This window comes from Eptatretus burgeri, chromosome 15 (assembly GCF_056783735.1).
Source record: "Eptatretus burgeri isolate ZD-2024b chromosome 15, Ebu_testis_v1, whole genome shotgun sequence".
NCBI lineage: Eukaryota > Metazoa > Chordata > Myxini > Myxiniformes > Myxinidae > Eptatretus > Eptatretus burgeri.
In genome coordinates this window covers 32,052,452-32,067,412 of record NC_140975.1, presented here as the reverse complement: position 1 = coordinate 32,067,412, position 14,961 = coordinate 32,052,452, and the positions used below count along the sequence as shown (strand labels likewise).

Sequence of the window (14,961 nt, the reverse complement as noted above, 5' to 3'; positions counted from 1 at the left end):
GGAAACTCACAATTTGCATTTGGTTTGAATGGAATCTTTTAAGAGTGTCCTTTCCAGGAAGCGACTTTCCTGGTGTGGAAGAGTAAGACCGAGGACTCGAGAATGTTTGAAATGAGATTATCCAAACACCCCCTTCATCGCCATGAAGACGAAGTGCTCATGAGCACGTGCTGGAACGTATCACTTTCCATTTGCTTGAAGGATCATGTCGTCTCGTGATTTAAGCAGGGAATACATTTTGTCAGCACAGGTTTTAATGAATACTCAATTGACCTTCGCTGATCATCCTATCCACCAGGATAGCGAGTCTGAGAACTTTTTTTTTTTGGTCCAAAAGATGAAGGGCCACAGTCCTGAGCAGTAAGTCGATGAGAAGTTTGGATTATTATTCAAGTGCAATAGAAATTAAAATAAATAAATGAAATCCAAACCGCTGTGGACATGGATTTCTCGCTTGGGACAGTTTGTCCACATCCTGAAAGCAGGAGACAAAAAGAAGTGGGACGCTTCTCAATGTGGTCTTTGTGTTCATGGTAATGAAGTCGCCGGGGAAACAGCTTGTGCTTTGTGGGTGATGTCGGGCAGTTCCGCATAGAACCGTCGAATGTCCGACGCTCCGTGGACAACCCCTCCTTTCACTGCGCTTTGTATTCGACGAGCACAAAGCTGCTCGTGCGGGGAGAGTCCACATGTGGTCAGGGTGGAGATGAATGGTGAGGGGCTGAGGGTTGTTTCGCAGACACATCGATGGCACGGGGAATGAGGGGTGTGGGCACATCTTACCCGAATGGTGCACGTATGCAGGACCCCCAATGTGGTCAGGTGCTCGGTGGCTCGGAGCAGTAAGCTGCCATACTTTTGTTTTCAGATGTACAACAGCCGAAGTGATGCGGCTGAGTACGACACGGCCTGCTGTTATTGCAATATCATGGATGGGGGTTATTCGAGCGTTTCACCACCTGGTTCTTGAAACGATGCACGTTTTATAAGATGTAAGACCTGAGTGTGACCTGCAGCATTGATCTGGGTGACCTGTGAGGTGCTTACCTTGAAGCTTACTCGGCATGACATCAGTCTTGGCTGACTAATCATGGGAAAAATTTCGTTCAGGAATCAGAGAGCGGCCTTCACAGTATGGCTCTGTAATGTTGGCCGATACCACAAACCCTTGCAATAAGTGTCCAGTGATTAATTTATTTTATTTATTTATTTATCTATTTGTTCATGGGATCTCATGAGATTCTCAACAAATTATCATCCATTTTCATCAGACATCATAAGAAAGGCATAGGAGAGTTTTGTAAGGAAAAACGAGGCATCACACACCTTCTTCAAGGATGACGACACCTGAACAGCATTCCTTACAGGTGTCTTCCAAATTTAGTTTTTTTTTTTCTGCCAATTTTCATAAAGTATCCTTTCACCTGGTTGATGACATTAAATGATTTGGATGGTCTGGATTCTAGTTCAGTTTATTTACATTTTTAAACTTACTGTTCCTCTTTCTGCCTTTAGTCCTTTTGGTTTGACGAGAGACCGAACTGTTTAGTTGATGAGTAAGGTAGTTGGAAACTGTGCGGGGCTGTAGGGTGGTGCTTTGTGAGTGTACTATGCCATGTTGTAAGCTGTGTGGTGCTGTACTGGTGTACTGTGTCAGGCTCTGGGGGTGCTGTCGGGGTGTTTACGTCGTGGTACTGTGCGCGTGGAGTGCTTTTTGTTTTCAGCCTTTTGATTATCAAGCTGAATGTGACAATAATACTGTTGCGGATTTCGCGCCCGCCGGCGTGCGACGGCCACGTAACTCGAATCGCGGCACGTCGCCCACCGGACGGACAATCCAGTCGTGACCCTCTCGGACTAACGCCGGGAACCAGTCATGGGTGGACCTTTCGGTCTCACCGCGATCGAGCCAATCAGCCCCCGCGTGGGATAGGGTTGCTCGCCAAATTCGAACTACCTAAGTACCCACGCGGAGGGTAGACCGGGCGATCGCACCTCGCCGCAGGTCGACTTCGGACACGGGCCACTTAAGCGACCCGTTCCGTACTATCAGAATAACCGAGCGGTGTTATCGTCGACCTCGACGGTTCGATTAATTATCGGGCGTATTCAGCCCACTACCAACCCTTTACGTGAAGCAAGATGGGGATTCAATGGAGGAAAAGACGAAGCGAAGCGGGAAACAGTTCAACAATAAAGCACATTTATTCGCGGCACACGGGAAGCACACAAATACAATTCCACCAAATGCACACAAAAAAAAGAAAACACACTTCCATTTACACAAAAAGCAAACATAAAAGTGAAAACACAGTGCAGAGCTAATACCGACTACCGAGCACACGGCAACACTTATACAATTCTACTTCACAGACGGCGCCGACAACACATACCCAAAACCAAGGAAAAGAAATACCCTCAAGAATGAGGTAGGCCTGAGGCCGAGACCGGGTCGGGCCTACCCGTCTGGTGATGAGACGCGGAGCGGCGATGGCCCCGCAACCCGCGGGCCTCGTGGACAGTGCCTGGTAGGGGTTGGGAACGGGGCCCCCTTGGTCGCACTATCTCAGCGCGGGGGGAAACAGGAGGGGGTTGCTGATGCTCGGGGTATAGAGGATCTTTATTATGTGCGACGAGCGTCTCCACCTCGGCCAGGTCGCGCTGCCGGCCTCCCTCGGGCGTGCAGCTCCTGGCACCGACGCGAGCACCCCCTCGTCCGACTCTCTTCAGCTTCTCCAGCCACTGCAGGCTTCGGGCTCCAGACTTCTTTCGTTCTCGTTTGCGACTCTCCTTTGCGACTCTCTTCTGACTGACGAACACCGTCCTTTTATCCCCCCGTAACTTCGCCTTTGACCCCCTCCCTTTGACCTTTCACCTCGCTCCCCATTGGCCCGAGAAAAAGTGGGCGTGAAGGCTTTTTGATCCACAAATTTGCATATATCGATCGTTCTGGAGGCGGGGCCAAATCGCCCCTCGCTCACCGATTGGACGGCAAAAAGTGGGCGTGTGTCGTTTTTGATCCGTTTTTGAAGCAGAAAATCCGTGATTTTGTACACGCTGTTCGACGCGCGTTCTGCATGAGTCCAACACCGGTACCCACAGCGGGGCAAGAACGGTGGCGATGCTACGGTTGCGAGGTGTGACGGGAAGGTCGTGGCGGTTGTGGTGAAGCGGTGGTTGTGGTCGGTGGTTGATGTTGTGGTTGTGATCATGGCGGTTGGTCCAAAATAAAGATAGTAAAAGAAAAACGGCTATCCTGAAGAGTCGCAGCTCGCATAAATGACATGTATTCCCACTAGACAACGGGTTTGGGCCTAACTACACATGCACTTACCGAGATACCTCACCTAAGGGACCTGAATGGTGGTTTGCGAATTTGGTAACCACAACACTACCCCCTCCCCTTTTTACAGACTCGTCCCGAGTCGTCAAATTTTCGTGTGCCATCATGTGTAGTTTTCCCCTAGTACATTTTACCTACGGATCCCTGAGTGCGACATTCATGGTATTCGTGTCCCCAAAATAAATAACCTGAGGGCTGCGTAACTATCTAAACAAACTCACTCACACGGACGACTTAAATAAAATTGCCGGCGCTAAGACAAACATGCCGGGGGCGCACTCATATGTACAGTACATCTTACCTTAACTTACAAATCTTACACTAAACCATGGCCCAGGATCATTGAACTCTGCAAAAGAAAGCAGTTAGCAGGGAGCCAGGCTGCCCGCATGCAGTCTCTGGCTCAAAACAATGCAGGTGACAGGGAACGTGGCTGGCTGCTCACACGCAGTCCAAGGCCTTCCCTTTTGAACTGAACTCAGTGAACCACAACGGTGCTTGGGCTGCACAACGCAGTCTCCGTGCCAGCTCAAGTGGCACACGCAATGAGCACAACGAATGAATGGATGAATGGATGGACGCAAACACGGTGCACGGGCCGCCACTGCAGGCCCGTTTTGTAGCCGCCAACAGGGCAGTTCTTGCAGCTTGCAAACTGTTGCTTTCTGATCCTGGCGCACATGGAAACAAACAGGGGGGGGGCAAAGCAAAAATTGAACGGGGCTGGTGAACGTGGGCAGTGGGCATGGCATGGCAAAGGCAGCAGGCAAACACAGCCCGCAGAAGAACTGGCCGGCACAGGCCTCGAAGAAAAACAGCCAGCAGATGAACTGGCCGGCACAGGCCTTGCAGCACACAGCTGCCGATGAAGTTGGCCGGCCTCCGCCTTGAAGCAAAACACGGCCAGCCGATGAAGTTGGCCAGCCTTTGCCGTTCAGTGGAGGTTGGTGGAGGGAGTGCGGTGGTGCTGGCCACTCGGAAGGCGGGCTCGGACCTACCTACCTGTCTCCCTCCCAACCTATCGCCTTTGCCTGTCACTGTACATACCCACTCCCTTAATTTGTCAAACCCCAATTTAGCCCCAACTTATTTTTTTATTAGGGTACCCTGTGAGTACAGGGTACCCTATTGTTTTTCTTCTGTTTATTATTACGCATTATTATTATTATTATTCTTCCGCCGTAAATTTGCAAAATTTCCAAATTTTTTCGCTTTAAATGCCATTTTCTCAGAAATGGTAAGACCAATCGACACAAAATTTTCACCAAATATGTATCTTTTTTGATAGCATACATAATTGATAATTATGACGTCATAGGTCACGTGATACGGGCGCCATCTTGAAAAAACAGATCAACTTTGGACCTCTGTATCTCGGAAACCTTCTAGTGTAAAAAAATTTCGCTTGATACATTTGAACAAGCTCCCTCTCGGGTATACGTGTGATTTTTCGTGACGTCATCAGTGAAGAGGTATCCCAGTAAAAATTCGTCAAGTAGAACGCCACATGGCAAAAATTTGAAATTTCTTGAGCATCATCTACACAAAAATTCATCGTAGAAAAATATTTTGACGTCATCAGTGACGTAATTCGGCCGCCATCTTGTTTTTTTGTGTTTTTTTTAAAAAAATCTTCTTCTCCAGAACGGCTGTGCAGATTGAGGCGAAACTTTACAGGCACATTCCCCCTGAGGTCCTCTTTCAAGTTTGTTAATTTGTTGTTGATACGTCACATGGTTTGGCGGCCATCTTGAAAAAACCTTAAAACCTTCAAACATCTTCTTCTCCAGAAGCACTGGTCCAATGAAGGCGAGATTTCAGAACTATATTCGTGACATGTATGCGATGCAAGTTTGTTAATTTCAAAGTGATAGGTCACATGGTTTGGCCGCCATGTTGGATTTAAGAAAAATATTAAATAATGTTTTCTCTGGCATTTCATAAGCCATCAAAGCGAAAATTTGCAAGTGCCTTCCTCCCTCAAGTCTGCATACATGGTAAAAAAATTTTTACCTCAGAAGTCACATGGTTTGGCGGCCATCTTGGATAGAAAAATAGACTTTATCCGATTTACACGAAACTTCACACACTTGTTCAGGTCGACGATGGAAAGCAGATTTTAAATTTATGATATCATAGGTCACAAGGTTCGGCAGCCATCTTGGATTGAAAATGAATAAATTTTAAAAATCTTCTTCTCCAGAAGGGCAAGACAGATGAAGACGAAACTTCACACATATATTCCCCATGAGGTCCTTTCTCAAGTTTGTTAATTTGTTCTTGATCGGTCACATGGTTCGGCAGCCATCTTGAAAAAAACCCTAAAACCTTCAAACATCTTCTTCTCCAGAAGCGCTGGTCGGATGAAGGGGAGATTTCAGAACTATATTCGGGACACGTAGGCGATATAAGTTTGTTAATTTCGAATTGATACGTTAGACGGTTTGGCCGCCATCTTGGATTTAAGAAAAATATTAAATAATGTTTTCTCTGGAACCGCTGAACCAAACGAATCGAAAATTTGTAATTATCATCGACCATCGTGTATGCACGCATGGTAAAAATTATGACATCACACGTCACATGGTTTGGCGGCCATCTTGGATAGAAAAACGCACCTTTACCGATTAACACGAAACTTTACAAACGTGTTCCAATACCCAGTTGGAAGCAGAATATAAATTTCTGATGTCATAGGTCACATGGTTCGTCAGCCATCTTGGATTGAAAATGAATAAATTTTAAAAATCTTCTTCTCCAGAAAGGCAAGACAGATTAAGCCGAAACTTCACACATATATTCCCCATGAGGTCCTTTCTCAAGTTTGTTAATTTGTTCTTGATTGGTCACATTGTTTGGCGGCCATCTTGAATTTACCTTAAAACATTCAAACATCTTCTTCTCCAGAACACCTGATCTGATCAAGGGGAAACTTCACACCCCTATTGCACATGAGTAGGGAATACAAGTTTGTTAATTTCTAATTGATAGGTCACATGGTTTGGCAGCCATGTTGAATTTAAGAAAAATATTAAATAATGTTTTCTCTGGAACTGCTTAACCTATCGAAAGCGAAAATATGCGTCTGTCATCCTCCATGACATCTGCATACATGGTAAAAATTATGAGGTCACAAGTCACATGGTTTGGCCGCCATCTTAGATTGAAGGATAAATATTAATTCATGTTTACTCTGGAACCACTACTTCTATATATGCGAAACTTCATATTTATAATTTAGGCTACATGGGAAACAAAAGTTTAAAATTTCAACCTGATCGGCCGCGTGGTTTGGCAGCCAGAATTATTTAATTATTTGAATCTGGTCGCCAGTAATAAGGAAATTGAACGCTTTGTGCTGCCCGGTTCGTAACTCGTCTGTTCCGCGCCGTCTCGAAGCAGGCCTGTGTTTGTATCACCATTAAATAATGTTTTCTCTGGCACCGCTTATCCGATAAATGCGAAACTTTGCGACTACGATTTAAGTCTCACGTTGTGTCAGTTGTGTCAAAGGCGGACGGACTGGGTACCCGGTCATCACTGCCAGCAGTTATAAAGTGGCAGTTCTAGTTGTTTTTATTTTTACTCCCCCACTATAAATCGTCCCCTAACCCCCTTTATCGTCCTTGTTCGGCTAACCTATCCTGTCACCGAGCCTACTCCCAACCCCTACGTTCCCTTCCCGGAGGGGAATAAGGGGGAGCTAACGTCCTGTGTCGAGGCCCAACGAAGCCTCAAAATGGCCTCCCCAGAGTTCGGCGATCTTTAACCAAAGTGGGTCCAGCGGCCCACAACGAGAGCGAGGGGATGGATGGTGCGGAGGGGTACATCTCCTAATCTACCCTAACCATTTAACTGTTAAACTACCCCGGGGCTTTCAACAAGCGCCTCTTGCTTAAACTATTGGTTCTATAAACCCAGATTCCCGTCGCCTGTGTTGGTGTCCTTACAATTTCGGGCCTCACCCCCCAATTTTCTCTCCGTGCCCTCACACGGTCTCCTGGCTGGGACACGTGGCTCCCTCCGGCAGGCACGACCCTCTGCCGAATCTCCCGCTATGGCACCCCCGGGCACTACACTGCCTCCGAGCCTACCAGCTCCCTAACACCGGGGAGTGCCCCCCATGGCACCTCCCCTGAAACGCACACGTGGCAGGCCGGCCTCCCGGGCCCCTTTCCGAGGGTCACCCGTGCCCACAACACTGCCCACGCGGCTAATGGCGCTCCGGGCCCCCGCACCAAGCAGGCGCACCCGTGCCCACTACTCTATCCCGGCCCCCCATGGGCCCTTGGCCTACCGCGGCCGACTAGCCTGGTGCCCGGGGTACCCACTCAGCGATACTCACCTTTCGCAGCCACGCTCCCAAGCCCGTCAACAGGGCTCCTGCACCCCTCCAAATGGGTATCGAGCCTACATTCCCACCAACAACAAAACGACCTCCATTTTTCAATTTGACTAACCCAGCTAACTCAATCTACACTGACCCCGGGGGTCCCTTGGGCGGGAGTCACTCCTCCCCCCAATCACTCATCGCACCATGCATTCCCCATTCACTCCACACACACAGACCCGCTGGCCTCACTCACTCAACATGTACTCACCTCTCAACTCACAACAACTCTTCAACACACTCACCGCTGAACTCTGCCATCCTTCTAACTGCACCCCCTAACTAACTCGTGCTCCCACGTCGTCCCTTAAACTACAGCACGTTCCATTTAACCTACGTCGCTAAACTACGTCCCCTCTACACATTCACAAGTCTGTCACGGTCTCCAAATCAATCATTTTATTTCCCAACCTAAATCTGGCTACAATCCCTCTAACTAATCCATTCCACGGACTCCATGAGGCCTTACCCCTGCCCCATGAAGTCGGTCTAACTAAGCTAACCCTTCCCCCTAACTAGTTTCCATCCTGTGCCCCGGGTTAAGGGGGTCTTTCACCCTTTGCCCAGGAATCCTGTACACCCGAAAGTGAGGCTTGCTTTTTTTTTTTTTTTTTCCATGCGCAGCACCTGCGCGGCAACTCGCGCTCTTTGCACCTTGCAACTGCCCGTGACGTCATGCAGCTGCACGTGTTCCTCGTCCCTCCTTGGACGGGACCATCCGGCAGAGATACCCCTCCTGCCGGATTCCAACCCCACGTGCAGCCATGACGTCACCGTGCGCATATAAAAAAAAAACACAAGCCACACGTCTCGAGGGGTTCCCCACGCGAACACATGTGCTTTGCCCGTTGGAGCTGAACACACACGATCGCGTGGAGAACCCGTCCGGTCCAAATCCATTTACCTGCCTAAACTTTGTCCGTCCGCGGGATCGGCAAATCCACCGCGTGCGTTTCCGGACCGGGACTTCACTCTCGCAAGCGAGCACGTGGCGGTCTCGTGCGTTGCACAGCACGAACCGCGTGCTCACTGCTGGGTGAACCCGGCACGGTCCTCGAAACAACTACAGCCGCTACTCGGCTTTCTCTCCTCTGTCGCCGTCTCCGTCGCCATTCCACACACGCATACCTGCGTGTCACGACGCACACAGTCCACACCATCACATTCACACGGGGAGACGCGGCTGCGTGCTCCCGCATGCCAACCGACATCTCCCTCTCATACCGCTCTCTCACACACACGGTCTCCCTGGCACACAGCGACCTTGCACACGGCCGTTCACTCACGCGTGCCTCACTACTCACACAAACCATACTACTCACACGTGGTGCTCCATTCACTCGCGCGGGGGCACTCACCCGCGGTGCCTCACCCACACACGCGAGGGCACTCAACCGCTGTGCCTCATCCACACACCGTGCCTCATCCACACACGGTTCCTCACCCACACACGCGGGGGCACTAACCCGCGGTGCCTCATCCATACAGGCCGTTTCACTCACACACACGGCCTCTTCCACACACGGTGCCCCATCCACACCCGGCGTGCTGGGAAGCACGCACTCTGGCACCATCGCCACCACACCACTCACACACGGGGTCGCTTCCACACACGGGGACGCACTCACACCTTGCACCACACACACAGGGACAACCACACTGGGGATTCGTGTCCCCACAAGGGTCTCCGGGGCCTCTATACCCCCCAAGCTCTCCGTGCACCCGTCCACAGCACTCCTCCTCTCAACCTCGCAAAGCACGACCGAACTCACCTGGTCGTGACTCACCTCAAGGGGGCATACTCCCTCCCCTCGTTCCTGGAGGAGGCCATCCAGGTGCTCGCACCAGGTCCCTGCACGCTCCGCGAGCTCACCCCCATTATCCTCCACTACCTCCGTGTGTGTGTGCACGTCACTTACCCCGTCTTCCTCGTGTAGTCTTTCCTCTATTTTTTCTATCTCCCGTGTCTCTGCCAACTCTTCACCCTTTACCTCCCTTGTCTCAACTATTATTTCCTTTGTCACGGCCTTCATGCCCGCCTGCAGGCATCGGCCCATGTTCTGCGTTTCACCCCGCAGCTTTTTCGTTTCTTCCTTCATTTGCTTGTTCATGCCTTTCATTTCGTTTATAAATTCAGTTGTGTTTGCATCCATCTTCGTTTTTACTTCGTCCATTTGCTTGTTCATGTTCGCAATCATCTTCGCTGTCGTTTCCGCATACATTTTTGCCAGCATGGTGTATAGCTGGGTCATGTCGGGTGCGCTTGGGTGAGCCGTTTCGGCAGGGGTCGGGGAAGGGTTTTGGTGGAGAGGGGGGGGGGAGGTGTCATACACCGCGGCCGCTGCCGCACCCACCTCAGGTTCTGGGTTCAGTTGGGCGAGTCCGTGTTCCTGCACAATCAACATTTCCTGCTCGGGGATTCCATCCTGGACCATGGATTCTACATTACTACACATATACATTTCTAATACCCCCGGCTCCCGCTCGCCTTGAGACGCCATCTTGCTTCTCGTGAAGGGTTAATTTCGCTCGCTCGTAATTTGGAGGGAATCGGGGGTCGCTTCTCTCACCCCTGGACCGATTCCCGTGAATTTAGCCGGAGACAGGAGAGCCCGTTTTCCTGTTCTCCGGTACCAGTGCCGCGAGGAGGGCGATGAGTTTATATCGCACGACCTGACACCAGTGTTGCGGATTTCGCGCCCGCCGGCGTGCGACGGCCACGTAACTCGAATCGCGGCACGTCGCCCACCGGACGGACAATCCAGTCGTGACCCTCTCGGACTAACGCCGGGAACCAGTCACGGGTGGACCTTTCGGTCTCACCGCGATCGAGCCAATCAGCCCCCGCGTGGGATAGGGTTGCTCGCCAAATTCGAACTACCTAAGTACCCACGCGGAGGGTAGACCGGGCGATCGCACCTCGCCGCAGGTCGACTTCGGACACGGGCCACTTAAGCGACCCGTTCCGTACTATCAGAATAACCGAGCGGTGTTATCGTCGACCTCGACGGTTCGATTAATTATCGGGCGTATTCAGCCCACTACCAACCCTTTACGTGAAGCAAGATGGGGATTCAATGGAGGAAAAGACGAAGCGAAGCGGGAAACAGTTCAACAATAAAGCACATTTATTCGCGGCACACGGGAAGCACACAAATACAATTCCACCAAATGCACACAAAAAAAGAAAACACACTTCCATTTACACAAAAAGCAAACATAAAAGTGAAAACACAGTGCAGAGCTAATACCGACTACCGAGCACACGGCAACACTTATACAATTCTACTTCACAGACGGCGCCGACAACACATACCCAAAACCAAGGAAAAGAAATACCCTCAAGAATGAGGTAGGCCTGAGGCCGAGACCGGGTCGGGCCTACCCGTCTGGTGATGAGACGCGGAGCGGCGATGGCCCCGCAACCCGCGGGCCTCGTGGACAGTGCCTGGTAGGGGGTGGGAACGGGGCCCCCTTGGTCGCACTATCTCAGCGCGGGGGGAAACAGGAGGGGGTTGCTGATGCTCGGGGTATAGAGGATCTTTATTATGTGCGACGAGCGTCTCCACCTCGGCCAGGTCGCGCTGCCGGCCTCCCTCGGGCGTGCAGCTCCTGGCACCGACGCGAGCACCCCCTCGTCCGACTCTCTTCAGCTTCTCCAGCCACTGCAGGCTTCGGGCTCCAGACTTCTTTCGTTCTCGTTTGCGACTCTCCTTTGCGACTCTCTTCTGACTGACGAACACCGTCCTTTTATCCCCCCGTAACTTCGCCTTTGACCCCCTCCCTTTGACCTTTCACCTCGCTCCCCATTGGCCCGAGAAAAAGTGGGCGTGAAGGCTTTTTGATCCACAAATTTGCATATATCGATCGTTCTGGAGGCGGGGCCAAATCGCCCCTCGCTCACCGATTGGACGGCAAAAAGTGGGCGTGTGTCGTTTTTGATCCGTTTTTGAAGCAGAAAATCCGTGATTTTGTACACGCTGTTCGACGCGCGTTCTGCATGAGTCCAACACCGGTACCCACAGCGGGGCAAGAACGGTGGCGATGCTACGGTTGCGAGGTGTGACGGGAAGGTCGTGGCGGTTGTGGTGAAGCGGTGGTTGTGGTCGGTGGTTGATGTTGTGGTTGTGATCATGGCGGTTGGTCCAAAATAAAGATAGTAAAAGAAAAACGGCTATCCTGAAGAGTCGCAGCTCGCATAAATGACATGTATTCCCACTAGACAACGGGTTTGGGCCTAACTACACATGCACTTACCGAGATACCTCACCTAAGGGACCTGAATGGTGGTTTGCGAATTTGGTAACCACAACAATACCATAAGCGTGCCGATTTAAGTTGTCTTCTCGATGAACTCACACGGCTTTTAATGTAATAAGTTATATTTAATAAAATCTCGTGACAAGCTTTGCAGAATGTTCGGGAAGATGAGTACAGAGCAGACTGATTCCTACTAACAATAGCTTATTCCGTCCCATTCATTCCCTGCCAGTGCCATGTCTCAGGATATCCTGCCAGTGTCCAAAAACCCCACAATTAAAAACGGCTCAGATTGTATTTCACCCGAGGATCAGGCTATCTGTGTAAATGGCTTCAGGTGGTGCGCGCAGACGGATTTAGACGACATTGTGGAGGATAAATGGGATGAACCGGCTTTGGAAAAGAAATCGCATTACAAGGAGTAGTTTAATGTACCGTCCGTAAAGTATTTGGGATTATTAACATCTTTCGCCGTCATGTGCGTACAAAGTATGCCGGACAACCTAAAGCTTTCCCCTCTGGAAGCCCTTCTTCTCTCAAAGTCCACAACGAGTACCGTGAGATTGTGTCCGTCCGGCATACTACACGAGCATACAAAGGGAAACTTCGGCATGGGAATTGGGAACAGACCCTTTGGCGTATCACACCTGTGCCATGTCCACACCACAGCAGCTGCACCGAATCAGTTTTTACGAACGATACAATCCCAAGCGGGGAATTGGGCCATAGCACCGGCCTACAATGACCTGCCCTTTTTTCCAAAAATACATACAACTGGATCTTTCATGCCCACGACCTAAATGCAGACCGAACGGCGAACTTCATGCTCCCATCCAAAGGACACTTTGATCCATGATGCGGCGCCCCCCTGGCACTGCACCAGAATGGCATTTTAAGGAGAGTTCGACCCTATCGGGGATCAAACCTGAGCTGTGCCATCAGCTCTAATGAAAATTGACCACATCATGATTTTTACCCTGGCACATTTGATAAAGGTATTTGCTGTAAGCTCCTTGCCAACATCTAGGTTTGATGGTCATAACCTGAAGATGAACGTTCAAACACATTTAAGCCATTTTGGGATTCTAGATGCTGTATCTCCCTTATCAGATGATGCGGTGCTCATGAGGGTCTTCTCTTTCCACCAATTTTTTTTTTCTTCCCAACACGGGAATAGATTCCAGGTATTGATGAAGCTTCCCCCTGGTGATAAGTACACATTCCTAATGTAAATCCCACTGCTAGTTTGAACAGCTTGTTTATTTGGAGTGTCGTTAGTTCCGTTCATTGCCTTTTACTGAGATGCTCGAGCTTCTTGATGTACCTGACAGCCTCAGAGGAGGGCCTTTCGAACTAAACCATGTATGGTAAGGATGGTACGAACACTTGCACACGTGAAATACTTGTACATTTTGGTCCTGAGTTATGAGTCTTGTGGCGACATCAATTAAAATAAGTTGGTACTGTGTTTGTAATCTCGTTTTGTGATATATTTTGTCTTTTTCTGAATTGTTTTTCAAACATAGCATTTTAATTGCTATCCAACGGTGCCCCTGAGGGTATTAGATCAGCCAGAGAAGTGTGGACTGTCACGTCGAGCATACCATGTGGGGCAGGCAGAGTACCCCTTCTGCGAAGCTCATTAGCGAGCTATCTGGGTTTTACCCACATTTTAATTAATCAATTTTAAAAACCATATACACTCTTGATAAACAGATGCATCTTAGTCTCAGGTTCAAAGTTTGATGATTATTTTGAATAATAATACGTGACTTTCGAAATGACTGAGTCTGCCCCCAGGATGCTCGGTGCGCATAAACAGAAACCCTAGGAAACTGGGGTCAACAGGGCAGCCAAATGTATATATTGTATGTGCGCGAGATAAGGATTGTAGCATGACATGGCTCTCACAAAGCTTCTAAAAGAAGACAAAAATACTTGGAAACATACCTGCGATCAAGCGCAACAACTCCAGAAAGAAACATACCTCTGCACAACAAAATATTTGGAGAATTTTCTGATCAACTCATCCAAAAAGTTGATATCTTGCAGCCCGTACTGCTAAAACTCCTGACGTTGTGGGCCCCGTGCAAGGCCCGAAGGTTCGTAGACGGGCGCGTTCTACCCAAACCTTCGGGCTTCTTCACACCGATGGGAAGGTCATATCTGGGGCTTGTTAATGCACAGGGAAAGTTTAACATGATTATGTTTATAATTAATCATGGTTGGGAGAAGGGTTGTGAGAGCAATTACAAACATATATTTTTGTTTGGTTCTGGGGCTACAAGTTAAATTGTACTCAATTTTTGCATGTGTTGGTGAAAAAAAAACAAGGACGTGTGTGTGTGTGTGTGTGTGTGTGTGTGTGTGTGTGTGTGTGTATGCATGCGCGTATTATATCAATGGCCACTACTTGCTTGTACTCATGGGAAATGGTACGCATTCGTCTCCTCTCATCCACGGATATTTTTTGCATCCTTATATTTCCGGGAGTCAGATTTGCATTCAGGAACACAATTCTGGTTAACCATTTTGAAATTGCCACTCTTTCATCGAAATGCTGAAAATTATGTTTAAAAAAAAAAAAGCGATTTTTTTTTTTTGCACTGGCAGCGGCAGGTTAAAAATGGCTGGATGAGCATAACTGAGTCGGTGTTAGCCCACACACAGCGCATGCGCAAAACACCTCATTTAGCATTCATATGTCACCTTGAAAGTCGTGTATTATGAAACACGAGCAGGGGTACCTGACATTGCCCAGTGCTGTTTAAAATCTGCTGGCATTTTGAATAATTTATTTTATTTTGTGGAGGCCTAAAACACTTCCCGATACACCGACTAAGCAATGGAGTTGGCGATCATTTCATATTACTTTTCACGTAGCCGTAAAGGCTTCGGCACTATAGAGTGATTAAAAAAAATCCCCAAAAAATCAAACTTTTGTTTTTTCAACCTTTTCCCCTAAAAC

General features: G+C 49.1%; 1 protein-coding gene across 2 annotated transcripts in view; it reads left to right on the top strand.

Moving 5' to 3' along the window:
* The window catches only part of LOC147011854 (RNA-binding protein Nova-1-like), a 99,734-nt gene that overhangs the window by 36,740 nt on the left and 48,033 nt on the right, over positions 1–14,961 (top strand). The window contains exon 1 of one of the 2 annotated variants that reach the window (XM_085857262.1): positions 11,763–11,793. The exons of the other annotated variant lie outside the window; for it this stretch is intronic. Coding sequence (XP_085713388.1) covers positions 11,778–11,793 — 16 coding nt within the window. The 5' untranslated portion in view covers positions 11,763–11,777. Of the gene's footprint in view, positions 1–11,762; positions 11,794–14,961 lie in introns of those variants that run through there. 2 annotated transcript variants of the gene reach the window in all.